The 15721-nt window shown below is 43.8% G+C and overlaps 1 protein-coding gene across 3 annotated transcripts in view; it reads right to left on the bottom strand.

The window, feature by feature from the left end:
* orc3 (origin recognition complex subunit 3) overlaps nt 1–15721 on the bottom strand; it is a 57415-nt gene that overhangs the window by 1685 nt on the left and 40009 nt on the right. For all 3 annotated transcript variants that reach the window (XM_033020845.1, XM_033020847.1, XM_033020846.1), the window contains 2 exons: nt 14147–14263; nt 776–855 (listed from right to left, as the gene is read on the bottom strand). In XM_033020845.1, coding sequence (XP_032876736.1) covers nt 776–855; nt 14147–14263 — 197 coding nt within the window. The remainder of the gene's footprint in view (nt 1–775; nt 856–14146; nt 14264–15721) is intronic.

Raw genomic sequence — 15721 nt, 5'->3', positions numbered from 1 at the left:
GAACTAGTCGCGACCTCATTATGGTTGAAAAATTAGCGGCGACCAGAATGAAGCCGCCATGGAGAGTAGCGATAATTCACGTGCCGTAGGTGGGTCGCCAGGAGGTCCTAGTGGGTCGCCAGGAGGTCGAAGGTTCTTGTAGGTTGTAGCCTGTGCTGACTGGTGAATTTCATTGGCTCATTGGGGAAAAATAATGCAACGGGTAGTTTTGAGCACCAAGGATAACCGACTGGTAATGTTAATGTCCGCCGAGCTTCACAGCCGTGTATCTCTGGCTTCTTAAAAGTTGTCTCCACTCCTTCTCCCCGCTCTTTTAAAGGACCTAAGTGACCCTTCCCGTACACTGTGCTTTCACCATCTTAATTACAGTGCCAACCTTCCTGTTCATCGCGGTGTGTGTCTGTATCACGTTGTCTTTGCACCGTATGAATTTCATTCAGACAGCGCTCCCCCCGATTGCCCTGTCCCCACCTGCATAACGGGCTGGTGAAGGAAGCGATGTGTGTGTGTGACTGTCCACTCTGACAGTCGCCTGAAAAATCGCCTAGTGGGACAGGCCCATTACTCTCTTCTGCCTTCTGGCACAAAATACAGGAGCTTTAATTTATTGTGACGTCTGAAGGATGATGGGTAAAATGAGATGGTAAATCTTTGCAGTGAGACTATCTTCGTGACGACTCAAGTGGCAGGAAAAGGTTCTTAAATAATACATGACATTAAATAATCATGTGAATGGGTGTGCAAATAATCCACCCTTTCTGTTATAAAAGGATACTGTATAACTTCCTCCACTTGTCCGTTATTTATTTCGTCAGGGTCCTTACCTTCTGCAGCACAAACCACTGTAGCGAATGCCTGGAAATAAATAAATTATTGAGTACAAATCGGTGTCCAAATAGCAGCATTGAATACCGCACGAGCTCAAGCAGAACTAAATAGGTGAGTCACCGTTTTGGTTTATCCCAGCCCCAAATACATTTTCAACAAAAGCCACAAAATACACAATTCATTTAGAAATATAACTGATTAAGAATAGGAACAGTTGCACAGCTAGTAGAACTGGTGCCTCGCAGCAACAGAGATCAGGTTCGGTCGTGATAACGGGTGCTGTCTGTGTGGAGTTTGCACATTTTCCTGTGACCACGTGGGTTTCCCAAAGACATACGGTTTGTAGTTTAATTGGCTAATTAGTTTGTTGTTTAAATTCCTCCTAGTGTGCAGGGGATGGATGCAACAGTGGGATGACGTAGAACTAGTGTGAACAGGTGATCAGTCGTCTGCATGGACTCGGGCAGTAGGGCATGTTTCCATGCTGTATCTTTCAATCGATCAAAAGATGTGCTTAATTTGCAAAAATCTAAAAAGGAACATTTACCACAAGTTAATGCATTACCAGTTCAGCATGTTACTTGTACTGTGCCATATTTTAAATACCTTTTACTAGCAGTTGCCTGGGAAACCGCCAGTTCCCTCCTGCTCGTTTCCAACCATTGCACCTGCACATTGACATGAAGTTGCAGATGGACAGAAGATCAAATGCCAGGAGGCATAAAATCAGTGGCAGAGAAATAACGCATGGAGATGAGTGGCTGGATGCACTTTGCATCCTGTCTCTCAGATGTACATCAGGGAAGGCTGGCATAAGAATCATGTCCCAAATCAAAACAAGATGGCCAACCCATTGAATAAGGAAAAGTGTGTGGTGAAACAGTAACATTTAATAATAGTGAAATACACTGCATTAGTAAAGTATTTTTGCCTTTTCCATTTTTGCTATTTCCTTAATCACATCCTATAGAACTGTAAAGGGCAACAGTAGAGTTGCTGCCTTACAGTGCCAGAGACCCAGGTTCCATCCTGACCAGGGATGCTGTCTGTACAGAGTTTGTACGTTCTCCCAATGACCCCGTCTATTTTCCCTGGGAGCTCCGGTTTATTCCCACGCTCCAAAGACGTACAGGTTTGTAGGTTAATTGGCCTGCACTGCGCCAATTAACTGCACTGTATCTCAAAACTAAACGGAACTAAACAGAAAAGGCCATTGTGCCTGTGCTGGGTCCTTGAAAAGACCAGCCAGTTAATCCCTTCCTCTTCCTCACAGCACCACATTTTCAGCCTTAAAAATAAATTCAATTCCCTTTTGAAAGTTTCTGCTGAAGTTGATTCTAATACTTTATAAAGTATGCTCCAGATTATGGTATAAAATCACAATCATTTTTCTCAGTGTATTTAAGGCCAGTAAGGCGAGCAAACAGTAAGGAAATCAAAAATAAATTCCTGTCGCTGTCAAATATCTGAGGAAAAAAAATCCTGAAAATATTCAGCAGGTCAGGCGGCATCTGCCATTAAAATAGTTAATGATTCAGGTCAACAATCTATAGTCTTTATTGATCAGATCCCACACCTACTTCCACCATTTTGATTTATTTCAGAACTCCATAAAATGTGTGCTATCAGAGATTTGAAGTGTCGAATGATAACTGCGGCATTACTTCAGGAACTTTATTTAGTAGAAAATGAAAGCTGCATTAAAATATTATTTTTGAATATAGCTTAATCCATTTACGTTTTACAATGCAAATCGTCCCAAAAATTAGTCTACAAATAACTCCCACTCAGCAATGTTAACAGGATTCTTCAGCCAGCCTAGTGTATGTATGCGCTTCTAGCTAATATGGCAACAAACTCTGATTCAGTTTTGATTTGTGCTTTCAATCTGCTGATTTTCTGCAATTATGATCCTGGGTGAGGGAGTAATGTAGATTTAGGTGATAAGCTTTGTCTTGCATGCTATCCTATCAAATCAGGTAATATTGTACATAAATACAATCAAGCCAAACTCAAGAGCAATAGGCAGAGCAAAGACAGAGTGCAGAACAGTTCTCAGCATTGTAGCACACCAAAGATAGACACAAATTGCTAGAGTAACTCAGCAGGTCAGGCAGCATCTCTGGAGAAAACGGATGCGTGATGTTTCGGTCGGAACCCTTCTTCAAACCGAAACGTCACCCCTCTGTTTTCTTTCGAGATGCTGCCTGACCCATTGAGTTACTCCAGCACTTTGTGTCTATCTTCAGTATAAACCAGCATCTGCAGTTCCTTTCTACACATTGTAGTACACCAGTTCCATAACCAAAGTCCAATATGATAGAGGTGAATCATACAGTACCCTAGCTTATGAAAGGACCGTTCAGAAGCCTAATAACACCGGGAAGGAAGCTGTTCCTGAGAATGGTGGCGGAGCAGTAGAGTTGCTTCCTTACAGCACTGGAGACCCGGGTTCGATCCAGATTGCAGGTGCTGTCTGTACAGAGTTTGTACGTTCTCCCTGTGACCGTGTGGATTTTCTCTGGGTGCTCCGGTTTCCTCCCTCACTGCCCCTCGTGTGCTGGATAGTGCTAGTGTACGGGGTGATCACTGGTAAGCGTGGACCCGGTAAGCCGAAGGGCCTAGTTTCCGCACTTTATCTCTAAACTAAACTAAACAGTTGAGTCGAAAAACAACTTAAACAACGAAGAGAGAAGCAGTAGACATGGGTATGAATAGACACTGAAACAAGAGGAAAGTGTGCTTGGGCCACAAAGCAGAAAACTAAGCCATACATAGAAAGTATTGAGACAGTGTACAAGTGGATCTGGCAAAGCCATGGAAATGGACCTCTGTACCACAATTAGAAATACTTGGACATATCTGATTTCAACTTGCATAATAAAAAGATTTGTACCCATATCCTGGCAACCAAATGGAAGATGCCAAACAGTCGTTAATAATAAAAAGTTATAGTCACAATGATTAAAATAGATCAGATAAATAATTAAGCGAAATATAACTAAGGGTACAAAACATTTGAACATCATATACTACTTTTAGAGATCCTAGATAACTTTGTAGTCTTAGATAATCTGAAGCACACATTTCAAACACAAACCCAGACATCTCTCGGTCAAATAAATAAACATATCCCATCATATAGTGCAAAGTTACTGGGTCACCAAAGATAGACACAAAATGCTGGAGTAACTCAGCGGGACAGGCAGGAGGATCTCTTTGGAAAGGAAAGAGGTGATGTTTCGGGTCGAGACCCTAAGTGTTAGGGAGGGGGACACAGGAGGCATGGGAAGGTACAGGATAAAGCAGAGCCTGCATCGATGACTCAGGAAATGTGGAGCCCACAGTGGTCCATTGCTATCTGGGCACGAGGTGATAACAAAGAAATACAAATGGTGAAATGACCACAAGGACTAGGGTGGGGTAGGGACGGAGAGAGAGGGAACGCAAAGGTTACTTGAAGTTGGAGCAATATTCATGCCGCTGGGTTCTAGGCTGCCCAAGCAAAACCATATCAGTCACAGGTAAAAGGTAGAAGGTGATGGTAAAAGGTATAGAATCTTCAATTCTTTTCACTAATTCTAAATCAATCAATCAAATCAATCAGATTTATTCATCACATACACAATAAAGTGCAGTGAAATGAACTTGCCAGCAGCGGTACAATTAAAAAAAACACACAATACACAATGAAAATGTAACACAAACATCCACCACAGCATTCTTCACTGTGGTGGAAGGCACAAAAGTACAGTCAGTCCTCCTCCATTTCTCCCTCGTGGTTGGGGCCATAACCTCCGCAGTCGCCGCTGTGGGCGACCAGATGTACAGGCCCTCTTGTCTGAAAGGTAAGTCCCGAATCGGTGCTTCCCTACTGGAGGCCGCGGTTTCAAGATGTCGTAGGCCGGCAGTCGGAGCTCTTCTCCAGGGATCCCCGGCGAGGGATCCCGCTCCGGATGGTAAGTACGTCCGTATTTCCCCGCCGCATTCACGGTTAGAAGATCCGCAGTCCACGGCTTCAAGATGTTGAAGGCCGTGGGCCGGAGCTCTTCTTCGCCAGGGATCCCCAGCAAGGGATCCCAGGCTCCGGACGCCGTGCTCACGGCTAGAAGCTTCGCAGTCGGCGGCTTCAGATGTTGTTGGCTGCAGGCCTGCGATCGGAAATAGTCCACTCTGCGCCCGCTGCTGAAACTCCAGGCCCGACTCCGGGAAGGGCCACACCAATCCTTGGTGTTAGGCCGCGAAGGAGGCGACATGGAAAAAGTCGCCTCTCCATGGAGGAGGCGACCAAAAGCAGTTTCCCCCCTTACCCCCCCTCACCACAAGACACTTCGCGAGACATTAAAACACACATTTGGACATACTAATAAAACAAAAAAAGTAGAAATAACTAACACGCTGCTGGCAGGGCAGCCGTCTCGAAGCGCCCCCACCAACCAAAAAACTCTGGAGGAATGAGAGTCACCAGGGGCAATAATACAATTTAAAAATGATTACATTCTCTCCCTGGGAATATCTTTCACCATAAAAAAATTATGAAGAGCCAAGTTCAATCCTTCAAATCCTTTGGAACACAAAGCACCACTCATTGTAGAAGTACAAGGAACCGCAAATGCTGGTTTACAAAAAAAATGACAAAGAGTGCTGAGGGTCAGGCAATATCTCTGGCGGACATGAATGGTTGGGACCCTTCTTCAGACTGCTTGTAAGGGGCAGGGGCAGGGGGGGGGGGGGAGCTGGAAGAGAAGTGGGGGCAGGACAAAGCCAGGCGAATGATTGGTGGATACAGGTGAGTGGCGTTGATTGGCAAATGGTTGAACAAAAGGTCAGAAATGCAAAGACACAAAGGTTGTGATATAAGAAGAGAATACTAGAGGGCATAGATTTAAGGTGAGAGGGGCAGAGTTTAAAGGAGATGTGCAGGGCAATCTTTTTACATAGAGGGTGGCAAATGCCTGGAACGCGCAGCTGGGGGTGGTAGTTGAAACAAATACGTTAGTGGCATTTAAAAGACTTTTGGACAAGGATATGGAGATGCACGGAATGGAACGCTATGGATTATATGCAGGTAGATAAGTGATGGTGTTGGCATCATGCTCGGCACAGACATTGTGGGCTGAAGGGCCTGTGTTTGTGCTGACCTGTTCTATGTTCTATGTAAATGTCCATTGACTCGGGATTCGTAGTTGGGGACAATGCAAACATCTTCACTGTTGACCTGAAAAATGCAACCCCTTGCAACAAAAGATCAAGTGACAAATTTGGTGTCAAAGGCTTATTTTCCACTTCTGATATTGTCTTCCTACAAAGAGCAGACCAGGATAGAAAAAACCCCATTTAAATTAACATTTTACAGGGCGATAAATGAAGGCAGGATACCTAAATGGGAAACATTGAGACGGAGATACCATAAATATCATAAAAAATTAAATTCATTTAAATATTTATTGAAGGAAGCTAATTATGGCTGGAGAGTTTGTTGGACTCCAATTGACTTTATATACGCAGGTGGGAATAATGTCGTTGGTGCATGTTGGTTGGTCATAAGTCATAAGGAATGGGAGTACAATTATGCCATCAAGTCTACTCTGTCATTCAATCATGGCTGATCTATCTCTCCCTCCTAACCCCATTCTACTGCCTTCTTCCCATAACCTCTGACACCTGTACTAATTAAGAATCTATCTATCTCTGCCTTAAAAATATCCACTGACTTGGCCTCCACAGCCTGCTGAGGCAATGAATTCCAGATTCACCACCCTTGACTAAATACATTTCTACTCATCTCCTTCCTAAAAGAACATTGTTTAATTCTGAGGCTATGACCCCTAGTTCTAGACTCTCCCACTAATGGAAACATCCTCTCCACATCCACTCTATCCAAGCCTTTCACTATTCTGTATGTTATGAGGTCCCCCCTCATTCTTCTAAACTCCAGCGAGTACAGGCCCAGTGCCGACAAACGCTCATCATAGGTTAACCTACTAATTCCTGGGATCATTCATGTAAACCTCCTCGCGACCCTCTCCAGAGACAGCACATCCTTCCTCAGATATGGTGCCCAAAATTGCTCACAATATTCTTAATGCGGCCTTTCCAGCGCCTTATAGAGCCTCAGCTGCAGTTTAGGTCAATATATTTTAAAATATATAATAGCATTAGAGGCAGTGATTCACCAGGCTAAATTCCTGGGATGAAAGAATTATCCTACCACAAGCTGTTAAAAAAAACAATTGATGAAACAAGGAACTGCAGATGCTGCTTTTCAAAAAAAAGACAAAATGCTGGAGTAACTCAGTGGGTCAGGCAGCATCTCTGGAGAAATGTATTTGATGTGGGTCATACATCGGCGAGACCAATCATAGACTGGGCCAAGTTTCGCTGAATACTTTCGCTCAGTCTTGGCTTTAGCCCAGTGATAGTAATATTGATTTCTCTAACTTCAAGTAACCCCGGCATTCCCTCTCTCTCCATCCCTCCCCCACCTAAGTCACACCAGCTTCTCGTTTCCACCCAACCACCAGCTAACAATGACCTATCATCGTTACTTTTTTTACACATCTTACATTCATCTCTCTACATCATTGTCCAGAATCGCTCGTATCCCTTTCCTCTGACGTTCAGTCTGAAGAAAGGTCTCGACCGGAAATGTCACCCATTCCTTCTCTCCAGAGATGCTGCCTGTTCCGCTGAGTTACGCCAGCTTTTTGTGTCTATCTTCAATAGAATTGAGAAATCTATCTCTTTCACTCCCCTTTGTGAAGAATGGTTTTTAATGTTGTTGGTTCAATGACTTTGCTCTAAATTTAAGGTTATGCCCTCCTTGTCTTTGGCAACAGACTGAGAGACGTTCTCCGTCATCTTATTCAGGGTTTAACTAAGTCCCTTTCATATTTTTGACAAGCTAAGTGAACGATCCTTTCATTGATAGTCAGGTCTTATCAATAATGCTTTCAGCCTCCTCTGCTTTTTGCACAAGGACTCGGAATGGCAAATGCAGTGTGTTTGACATCCCCTGTTACTGTTTGACCCGTTGCTTCTTCACAAGCACTTTTAGTGGCCAGCTTCACTCTCATTTCACTAATTGTATGCCTCCTTGTCATCTTCCACTCAGCTAACAATGAACCATTCTACATTTCTTTATTATCATCTACTTTTATCTGTCATTATCACACCTTACCCCCTCCGTATCTCTAGACCCCCTCTTCTCCGACTCCCAGTCTGTAGGAAGGGTCTTCACCCGAAACAACACCCATTCCTTACACACTAGTGGTAATTTACAGAAGCCAATTAACCCACAAAACCTGCATGTTTTGGAACGTGTGAGGAAACCAGAACACAGCAGTAGAGTTGCTGCCTTACAGCTCCAGAGACCTGGGTTTGAACCTGACGCCGGGTGCTGTCTGTATGGAGTTTGTACGTTCTCTCTGTGACCGACCGCGTGGGCAAAATTGCAATTGCCTCTACTGTATAGGATAGTGCTAGTTTACACGGTGCGGCCTCGGTGGGCCGAATGGACTGTTTCCAGGCTGTATCTCTAAAGTCCAAAGTCTAAAACCTATGCGGTCACAGGATGAACATACAAACAGCACCCATATTTAGGATCGAACCTTGGTTTCTGGCGTGGTAAGGCAGCAACTATACTGCGGCGCCACGGAGGTGCACCGGGAATCTCTGGAATTCTTCACCCTGGAGCTAGTGAAGGTTATATCACTGGAGATACTCAAAGTGGAGGTACATTTTAGAAAAAAAATCAGGCAATTGAGGGACATGCCCCCCCTCTCCCATATCAACTCCTGTTTGTCAGCTATAAAAACCTGGATGCAACATAACTTCCTCAAACTCAACAGCGATAAGACAGAATTCCTCCTCATAGGCTCCAAAGCCACACTCAGCAAAATCAATAACCCCACTCTCACCATCGACGGCACCACTGTCTCCCCATCTCCCAAGGCCCGCGACCTTCGTGATCTTTGATTCCACCCTCTCCCTTGAGCCTCACATCCGCCATGTCATTAAAACCTCCTTCTTTCATCTCCGCAACATCGCCAAACTCAGACCCTCTCTCACACCTCCCGCTGCTGAAAGACTCATCCATGCCTTCATCTCCTCCCGACTGGACTATTGCAACTCACTTCTCCTTGGCATCAGCTCCACCTACATCAACCGACTCCAACTGGTCCAGAACGCAGCCGCCCGACTCATCACCCACACCAAATCCTGGCATCACATCACTCCAGTCCTCAAACAACTTCACTGGCTTCCCATCTCCCACCGGATCACCTACAAAATCCTGATCCTCACCTACAAAGCCCTCCACCATCTGGCCCCCCCATATCTCACTGACCTCCTCTCCCCCTACCAACCCTCACGGTCCCTCAGATCCACATCAGCCGGTCTCCTCTCCATCCACAAGTCCAACCTCCGCAGTTTTGGGGGACAGAGCCTTCTCCAGGGCAGCTCCCAGGCTCTGGAACTCCCTCCCCCAACTGATCCGCAATTCCGTGTCCCTCACCATCTTCCAGTCCCGCCTCAAGACCCATCTCTTCACCTCTGCCTATCCTTAGCCCCACGTCCCCCTCCCTTTTCATCTGTGCATTAATTGCCTCATATTGTGTTTTGAATTGTATTCTGTCTTTACTTTGTGTACTAGTCATGTCTCTACTATTTCTTTCATTCCCCTTACATGTTTTTCCTCTACCTGCTAAATTTTTGTAAGGTGTCCTTGAGACTCTTGAAAGGCGCCCATAAATAAAATTTATTATTATTATTATTACATGCAGAATTAGCAGAAATGACATGAAGTTGCAACCAAAGGCAGATCAGCCATGATCATAATGAACAGCAGGGCAGGTTGAGGCACAACACATTTCACTTCTGCTCCCATTTTTGTTTGCAAGCAGATTTCACTTCCACCAGTAATCCTCTGTGCCTATAATTGCTCAATATCTAGACAGATAACGTCACAGCTTATAGGATGAAACACTGAAACATTACTCTTTACCAAACCACAAACATGCTGTAGGAACCCATCGGGCCACATCAGAGGAAGGAATGGGCAAACAACATTTTGGCTTGGGACGCTGCTTCAGACTGATTGTAAGTAATGGGGATAAAGCTGGAAAAGAGAGGTTGGGGTTGGACAATACCACTGAAACATTGAGCTACTCCACCACTGAACGTGCCATCAGCATTCCTCCCTCCCTCATGAAGCATTTGGTTCCATTGCCTCATATTGTGTTTTGAATTGAATTCTGTCTTTACTTTGTGTACTAGTCATGTCTCTACTATTTATTTCATTCCCCTTACATGTTTTTCCTCTACCTGCTAAATTTTTGTAAGGTGTCCTTGAGACTCTTGAAAGGCGCCCATAAATAAAATTTATTATTATTATTATTATGGTACATTTGGCTCCATAAATGATGCTTCTCAACCCAGGAAGTTTCTTCTCACCATCCCAATGTGAACAAAATGATTGGATAGCAAATAGAGGCAGGAATCATGCCACTCCACTAACCCACCAACAGTCGGGCAAATTACAGTACCATCATTGTAATCCAACCAAGGTTGGCTAACATACAAAAGAGCTCTAATCTGCGCAGCATACCTGTGTTTTGAAGTTTAAACAAAATAATATCTGATGCACAAAAATAAGTGTAATTACACACCCTTCAAAAAGATGCAATTCAAAAAGAATCTGTCAACTCATTCTGTGGTATTGGTGTCTAGTACTAAGTGCCTACTCTCTCTGAAGCAGATCTTCCCATCATAAGACGTTAATGGACTTCATCCAAAAAGTGTTTTGTAACCCTTTTAAATCAGACAGAGAACAAAAAAATCTATTTGGTCTGTAATGGCTTTACCAGCCTTTTCAACGTTAAATTATGATGTTAGCATAAAAGATAGATGAGACGATTGAAATGAAATTGCAGATGCCAGTAATCGTGGTCATCCAGTAAGCTTGACGGCATAACTGTTAAACTGCCGCTACTTCCCGTGAAGGGAAATAAAACTGGAAAGCATTGTTTCTGACACAGATTCTTTCCTGTCTTACAGAGGTCGGGTTTTCAGGCAGATAGAATGAGTCAAACAATGGAACTACAGTGCATTCAGAAAGTATTCGGACCCTTTCACTTTTACCACATTTTGTTACGTTACAGCCTTATTCTAAAATGGATTAAATTCTTTTTTATTTATCATCAATCCATACACAATACCCCATAATAAAAAAGCAAAAACAGGTGTTTAGAAATTTTTGCAAAGTAATTAAAAATAAATAACTGAAATATCACATTTATTCAGACCCTTCACTCAGTACTTTGTTGAGGCCCCTTTGGCAGCGATTACAGCCTCAAGTCTTCTTGGGTATGACGCTACAAGGTTGGCACACCTGTATTTGGGTAATTTCTCAAATTCTTCTCTGCAGATCCTCTCAAGCTCTGTCAGGTTGGATGGGGAGTGTCTGAATACTTATGTAAATGTGATATTTTAGTTATTTATTTGTAATTACTTTGCAAAAATTTCTAAACATCTGTTTTCGCTTTATGTGATGGGGTATTGTGTGTAGATTGATGATAAAAACAATGAATTTAATCCATTTTAGAATAAGGCTGTAATGTAACAAAATGTAGAAAAAGTGGTCTGAATACTTTCTGAATGCACTGTAGCGACGCCTTGGATTTGGAGGAAATGGGAGGAGTCAAAGGAAAATTTATTGTGGGTAAGGACCAGCTCCGCTAGGTGGAGGAGAGTATCGGTAGATGGGGATTGGTTGGTTCTGCGGTCAAGGAAGAAACGGAGGGCTTTAAGACCCTCCTGGTGGGGGATGGAGGTGTAGAGTGACTGGACATCCATGGTGAAGATGAGGGAGTGGGGGCCTGGAAAACGGAAGTCATGGAGGAGACAAAGAGCGTGTGAGGTGTCTTGGACATAGTTAGGGAGGGATTTGACCAGGATGGATTCGAGGTATGTGGAAATAAATTCAGTGGGACAAGAACAAGCAGAAATAATGGGTCTGCCAGGACAGTAAGGTTTGTGGATTTTGGGGAGAAGGTAAAATCCAGCCGTGCGGGGCTGGGGAACGATGAGGTTGGAGGCATGGGAGGGCAGGGAGCCGGAAGTGATGAAGCCAGTGATAGTGTTTGAGATAATGGCCTGATGCTCATCTGTGCGGTCATGGTCCAAGGTTAAGTAGGAGGAGGTATTTGAGAGTTTTTAAAGAATTCAGGTGATCTAAGAATATTCAGGTTAATATATACAGACAATTTTAACAATGGTGGCAGCACCGTAGCGCAGCGGTAGAGTTGTTGTCTTACGGCACCAGAAACCTGGGTTCGATCCTGACTATGGGTGCTGTCTGTACGCAGTTTGTATGCTCTTCCAGTGACCTGCGTGGGTTTTCTCCGGGAAGCTCCGGTTTCCTTCCACACTCCAAAGACGCACAGGTTTGTAAGCTAATTGGCTTGGTATGAATGTCAATTGTCCCTAGTGTGTGTAGGATAATGTGAGGGGATCGCTGGTCGGTGCGGACTCGGTGGGCCGAAGGACTTGTTTCTGCACTGTATCTCTAAACTACATAAGCATAGCTGGTGGTGGCTGCGAGTTGGCCCCAGTTTCTTCTCAGTGGGAAACCTTGTTGATTAAGCACAGAGTATTCTTAACATGCTCCTGTGAACTACATATTGCAAACTGACATATCATTGTAAGCTTGAAACTTAGAAACTTGCAACCTGCTCCAGTACAATATAGGCCCAGGACCAAGATACAGCAATAAATGTGAGCAATGGTACAATTGTATATCAATCTGATCTCCGAACTTGTGCATTAAAGTTCTACCTGCAGATTCTTGCCGATTTGTACTTCTTTTAATTTGACTTCCAAATGGAGGCAAATTTCCTCTCTGAAGAAACTAAATAGATCTACAAGTCTGCAGATGAGCGGGCGGTCTTGTGAGTTAATACAACTCAGAATGTACAGCTGCAAAATGGACCGCTCACGGTCCAAAGGTCAGTCCAACACAGTGCATATCTGAATGGAGATTTTAATTAAAAATACACCACTTGTTTACACAGCTGAGATGCATGGCTCTTGAGGAATAGCAGGACACTGGTTTAGATGCAAGCGGGAATCTATTGCCATGGCCATAACGATCACAAAACCTTACATGTCCCTGCAGTTGGACTGCCGGGGAGAGGGGGAAGGGAACAAAGGAGGAGCACCGCAGGCTGGGGTACTTTGTAACATTGTCAGCGCCGTATGTGCTGACTATTTGCATACCTTGGGTATGCAAGCAAAGAATTTCACTGTGACTTGTCACATGTGACAATAAAGTATTCCGTTCCATTCCAGTTGATAAAAGTCAAAAAGTCACAGCTGTGTTAATTTAACCTGACCTGGAATTCTGTTACATTAAAATAATTTATAATAAAATGCCCCAAATATTAAAAATACAATTTATAGGTGCAAGGCGGCACGGTGGAGCAGTATAATTGCTGCGTTACTGCGCCAGAGACCCGGGTTCGATCATGACTACAGGTGCCGTCTGTACAGAGTTTGTACGTTCTCACTGTGACCACGTGGGTTTTCCCCGGGAGCTCCGGTTTCCACAGGTTTATAGGTTATTTGGTTTTGGTAAAAGTTGTGAATTGTCCCTAGTATGTGGGATAAGGCTAGTGTACAGAGATCACTGGTCGGCACAGACTCGGTGGGATGAAGGGCCTGTTTCTGTGCTGTACCTTGTGTGTCACAGGAGGTAAATGCTTCCATTTCACACCATTCCCCAAATGAGTTCCATTCTAAATACAAATAATGTATCCACTAAAGGCAAGATATGAACTTCCCTAACCATGCATCCTTTATTTATTATGCATCCATAATTGCCTCTAAGCTGAGGACTCGTTGTTGGACTTGGTGGCGATTTGCTGCAGATACTGGAATTTGCAGCAACAAACAATCAGCTGGAATAACTCAAGCACCAGCATCAGTGGATAGTATGAAATGGTTGACATTTCAGGTCAAAACGCTGCATCAGCACTAAGAGCGAACATGGAAGAGTACAGAAGATAGACACAAGGTGCCAGAGTAACTCAGCAGGTCGGGCAGCATCACTGGAGAAAAAGGATGGGTGACGTACAGGTTAGTACAGGTGTCAGAGGTTGTGGGGAGAAGACACAAGAGTGGCGTTAGGAAAGAGATAGACCAGCCATGATTGAATGGCGGCGGAGACTTGATGGGACGAATGGCCTAATTCTGCTCCTATCACTTATGACCTCATGACGTTCCGGCTTTAGTTCCAAGTTACAAGGAAAAAAAAACATACCTGCAGCCAGTCATAGAGGTTAATCAATCGTCCGCACTCCAGGTGAAGCTTGTAGATTATACAGATATCTGGTGCTGCATAGGTAATGGTTCCTCCTTCGCTCTTCAAGGCTTCATTCTTAGATCCAAAAACAATACAAAATTAATGATTTTTTTCCAAACTGTTTAGCAATATTTGTAGAATAGTGTAAACAGACCAAGACCATGACAACCCCATGGTGGATGCAGAGATCACATTTTGCTCTGCTTCCTCCGTCCAGAAATAAAAGCAGTGATGCATTCAATCCAATTTGTCTGGAGAGCGAGCCAGGAGGCTTCAGCGCCTGTCCCACTTGGCGATTCTTTTCAGCGGTGACGCGGCGTGATGACATATGACGCGCGGTGTTTTTTCAAGTGTCGCAACATTTTTTTTGTCGCCGCTGGATTTTGAAATGTTCAAAATCTTTTGGCGACACTGTTATGGCGCCAGCAGTTGCTGAAAAAATCGGCAAGTGGAACAGGCCCTCTTTCTACACCTCTAGAGTACTGTCAGAGACCGGCCTTTGGGCCACTCAATCTCATAGTTGCCTCCCATGGCTGTTGAGGGGGCGAGCCCTTGTAGTACAGCAGTCCTGAGCAAGGTGGTGATGAACTAGCGACTGTACATGCTGGGAGAAGGGGAACCGTGTAGGTCTCTTAAAATTAGAGTTTGGATTACAATAATTATTGTGCGTCCTGAAATCTCACACTCTCGAGCCCTTGATGTGGGAGAAGTGGGGGAATGGCGTGGGTTCAATTGTGGTCCATGCATCTGCTCATTGAGTTATCCTGAAAGCCCCTGTACTTTTATTTAAAATCATTGTTTAATCCTACAAATCCTATTTAATTAATTGTAAAAAATATTAGAATCTCGAATAGAAGCAAAATCCTATTACACCACACAATGTCCCTTTCATGGATATGTAGATCATCTCGGGGCACAGGGCACAACATTCTTTCCAGTAGTTCTTACATTTCCAGTAACTTGGTTGCATTTGGCACCATCTCCAGACTCAGTTCATATTCTGCTGCTCACTGTCACAATTGCTTTCCTATTTTAACAAAATAACTTGTATCTGCGGTTATAAGCTTAGCAATTTTTAAATCATTGCCATCTTTTAAAATTCTACTAATGACTGGTCTTCATGTACTGACTCATGTTAGTAATACATCATTAATGATAGTTTACCATGGTTCGTGTTGAAAAATTGTATTGTTTTTCTTTCTTGCTGGGCCAAATAACATTTCCATACAAAGGGTGGGTGGGGGATCTTTCTTTCAAATTGACTACTTCTGAACCACATGGAGGAGGGCATTTTGGCCTTGCAGTATCAGTTATGTAGGAGGTACGACAAAGCACCTCACCTTAATTACAACACATTAAAGCCAATAGGCTGATCAGATCCACATTGAAGTTAACGTTTGATCAGAACCATCTTCCACTTTTCTTCAGACCAACACTTTTTATGCGGACTGACTCGTTGAGTTACTCCAGCACTCTGTGTTTTGTTCAAGATTCCTGCATCTGCAGTTTCTTATGTCTCCATCTTACTGCTCC

Source organism: Amblyraja radiata, chromosome 5 (genome assembly GCF_010909765.2).
Source record: "Amblyraja radiata isolate CabotCenter1 chromosome 5, sAmbRad1.1.pri, whole genome shotgun sequence".
Classification (NCBI taxonomy): domain Eukaryota; kingdom Metazoa; phylum Chordata; class Chondrichthyes; order Rajiformes; family Rajidae; genus Amblyraja; species Amblyraja radiata.
This window is presented reverse-complemented; position numbering and strand designations above follow the sequence as displayed.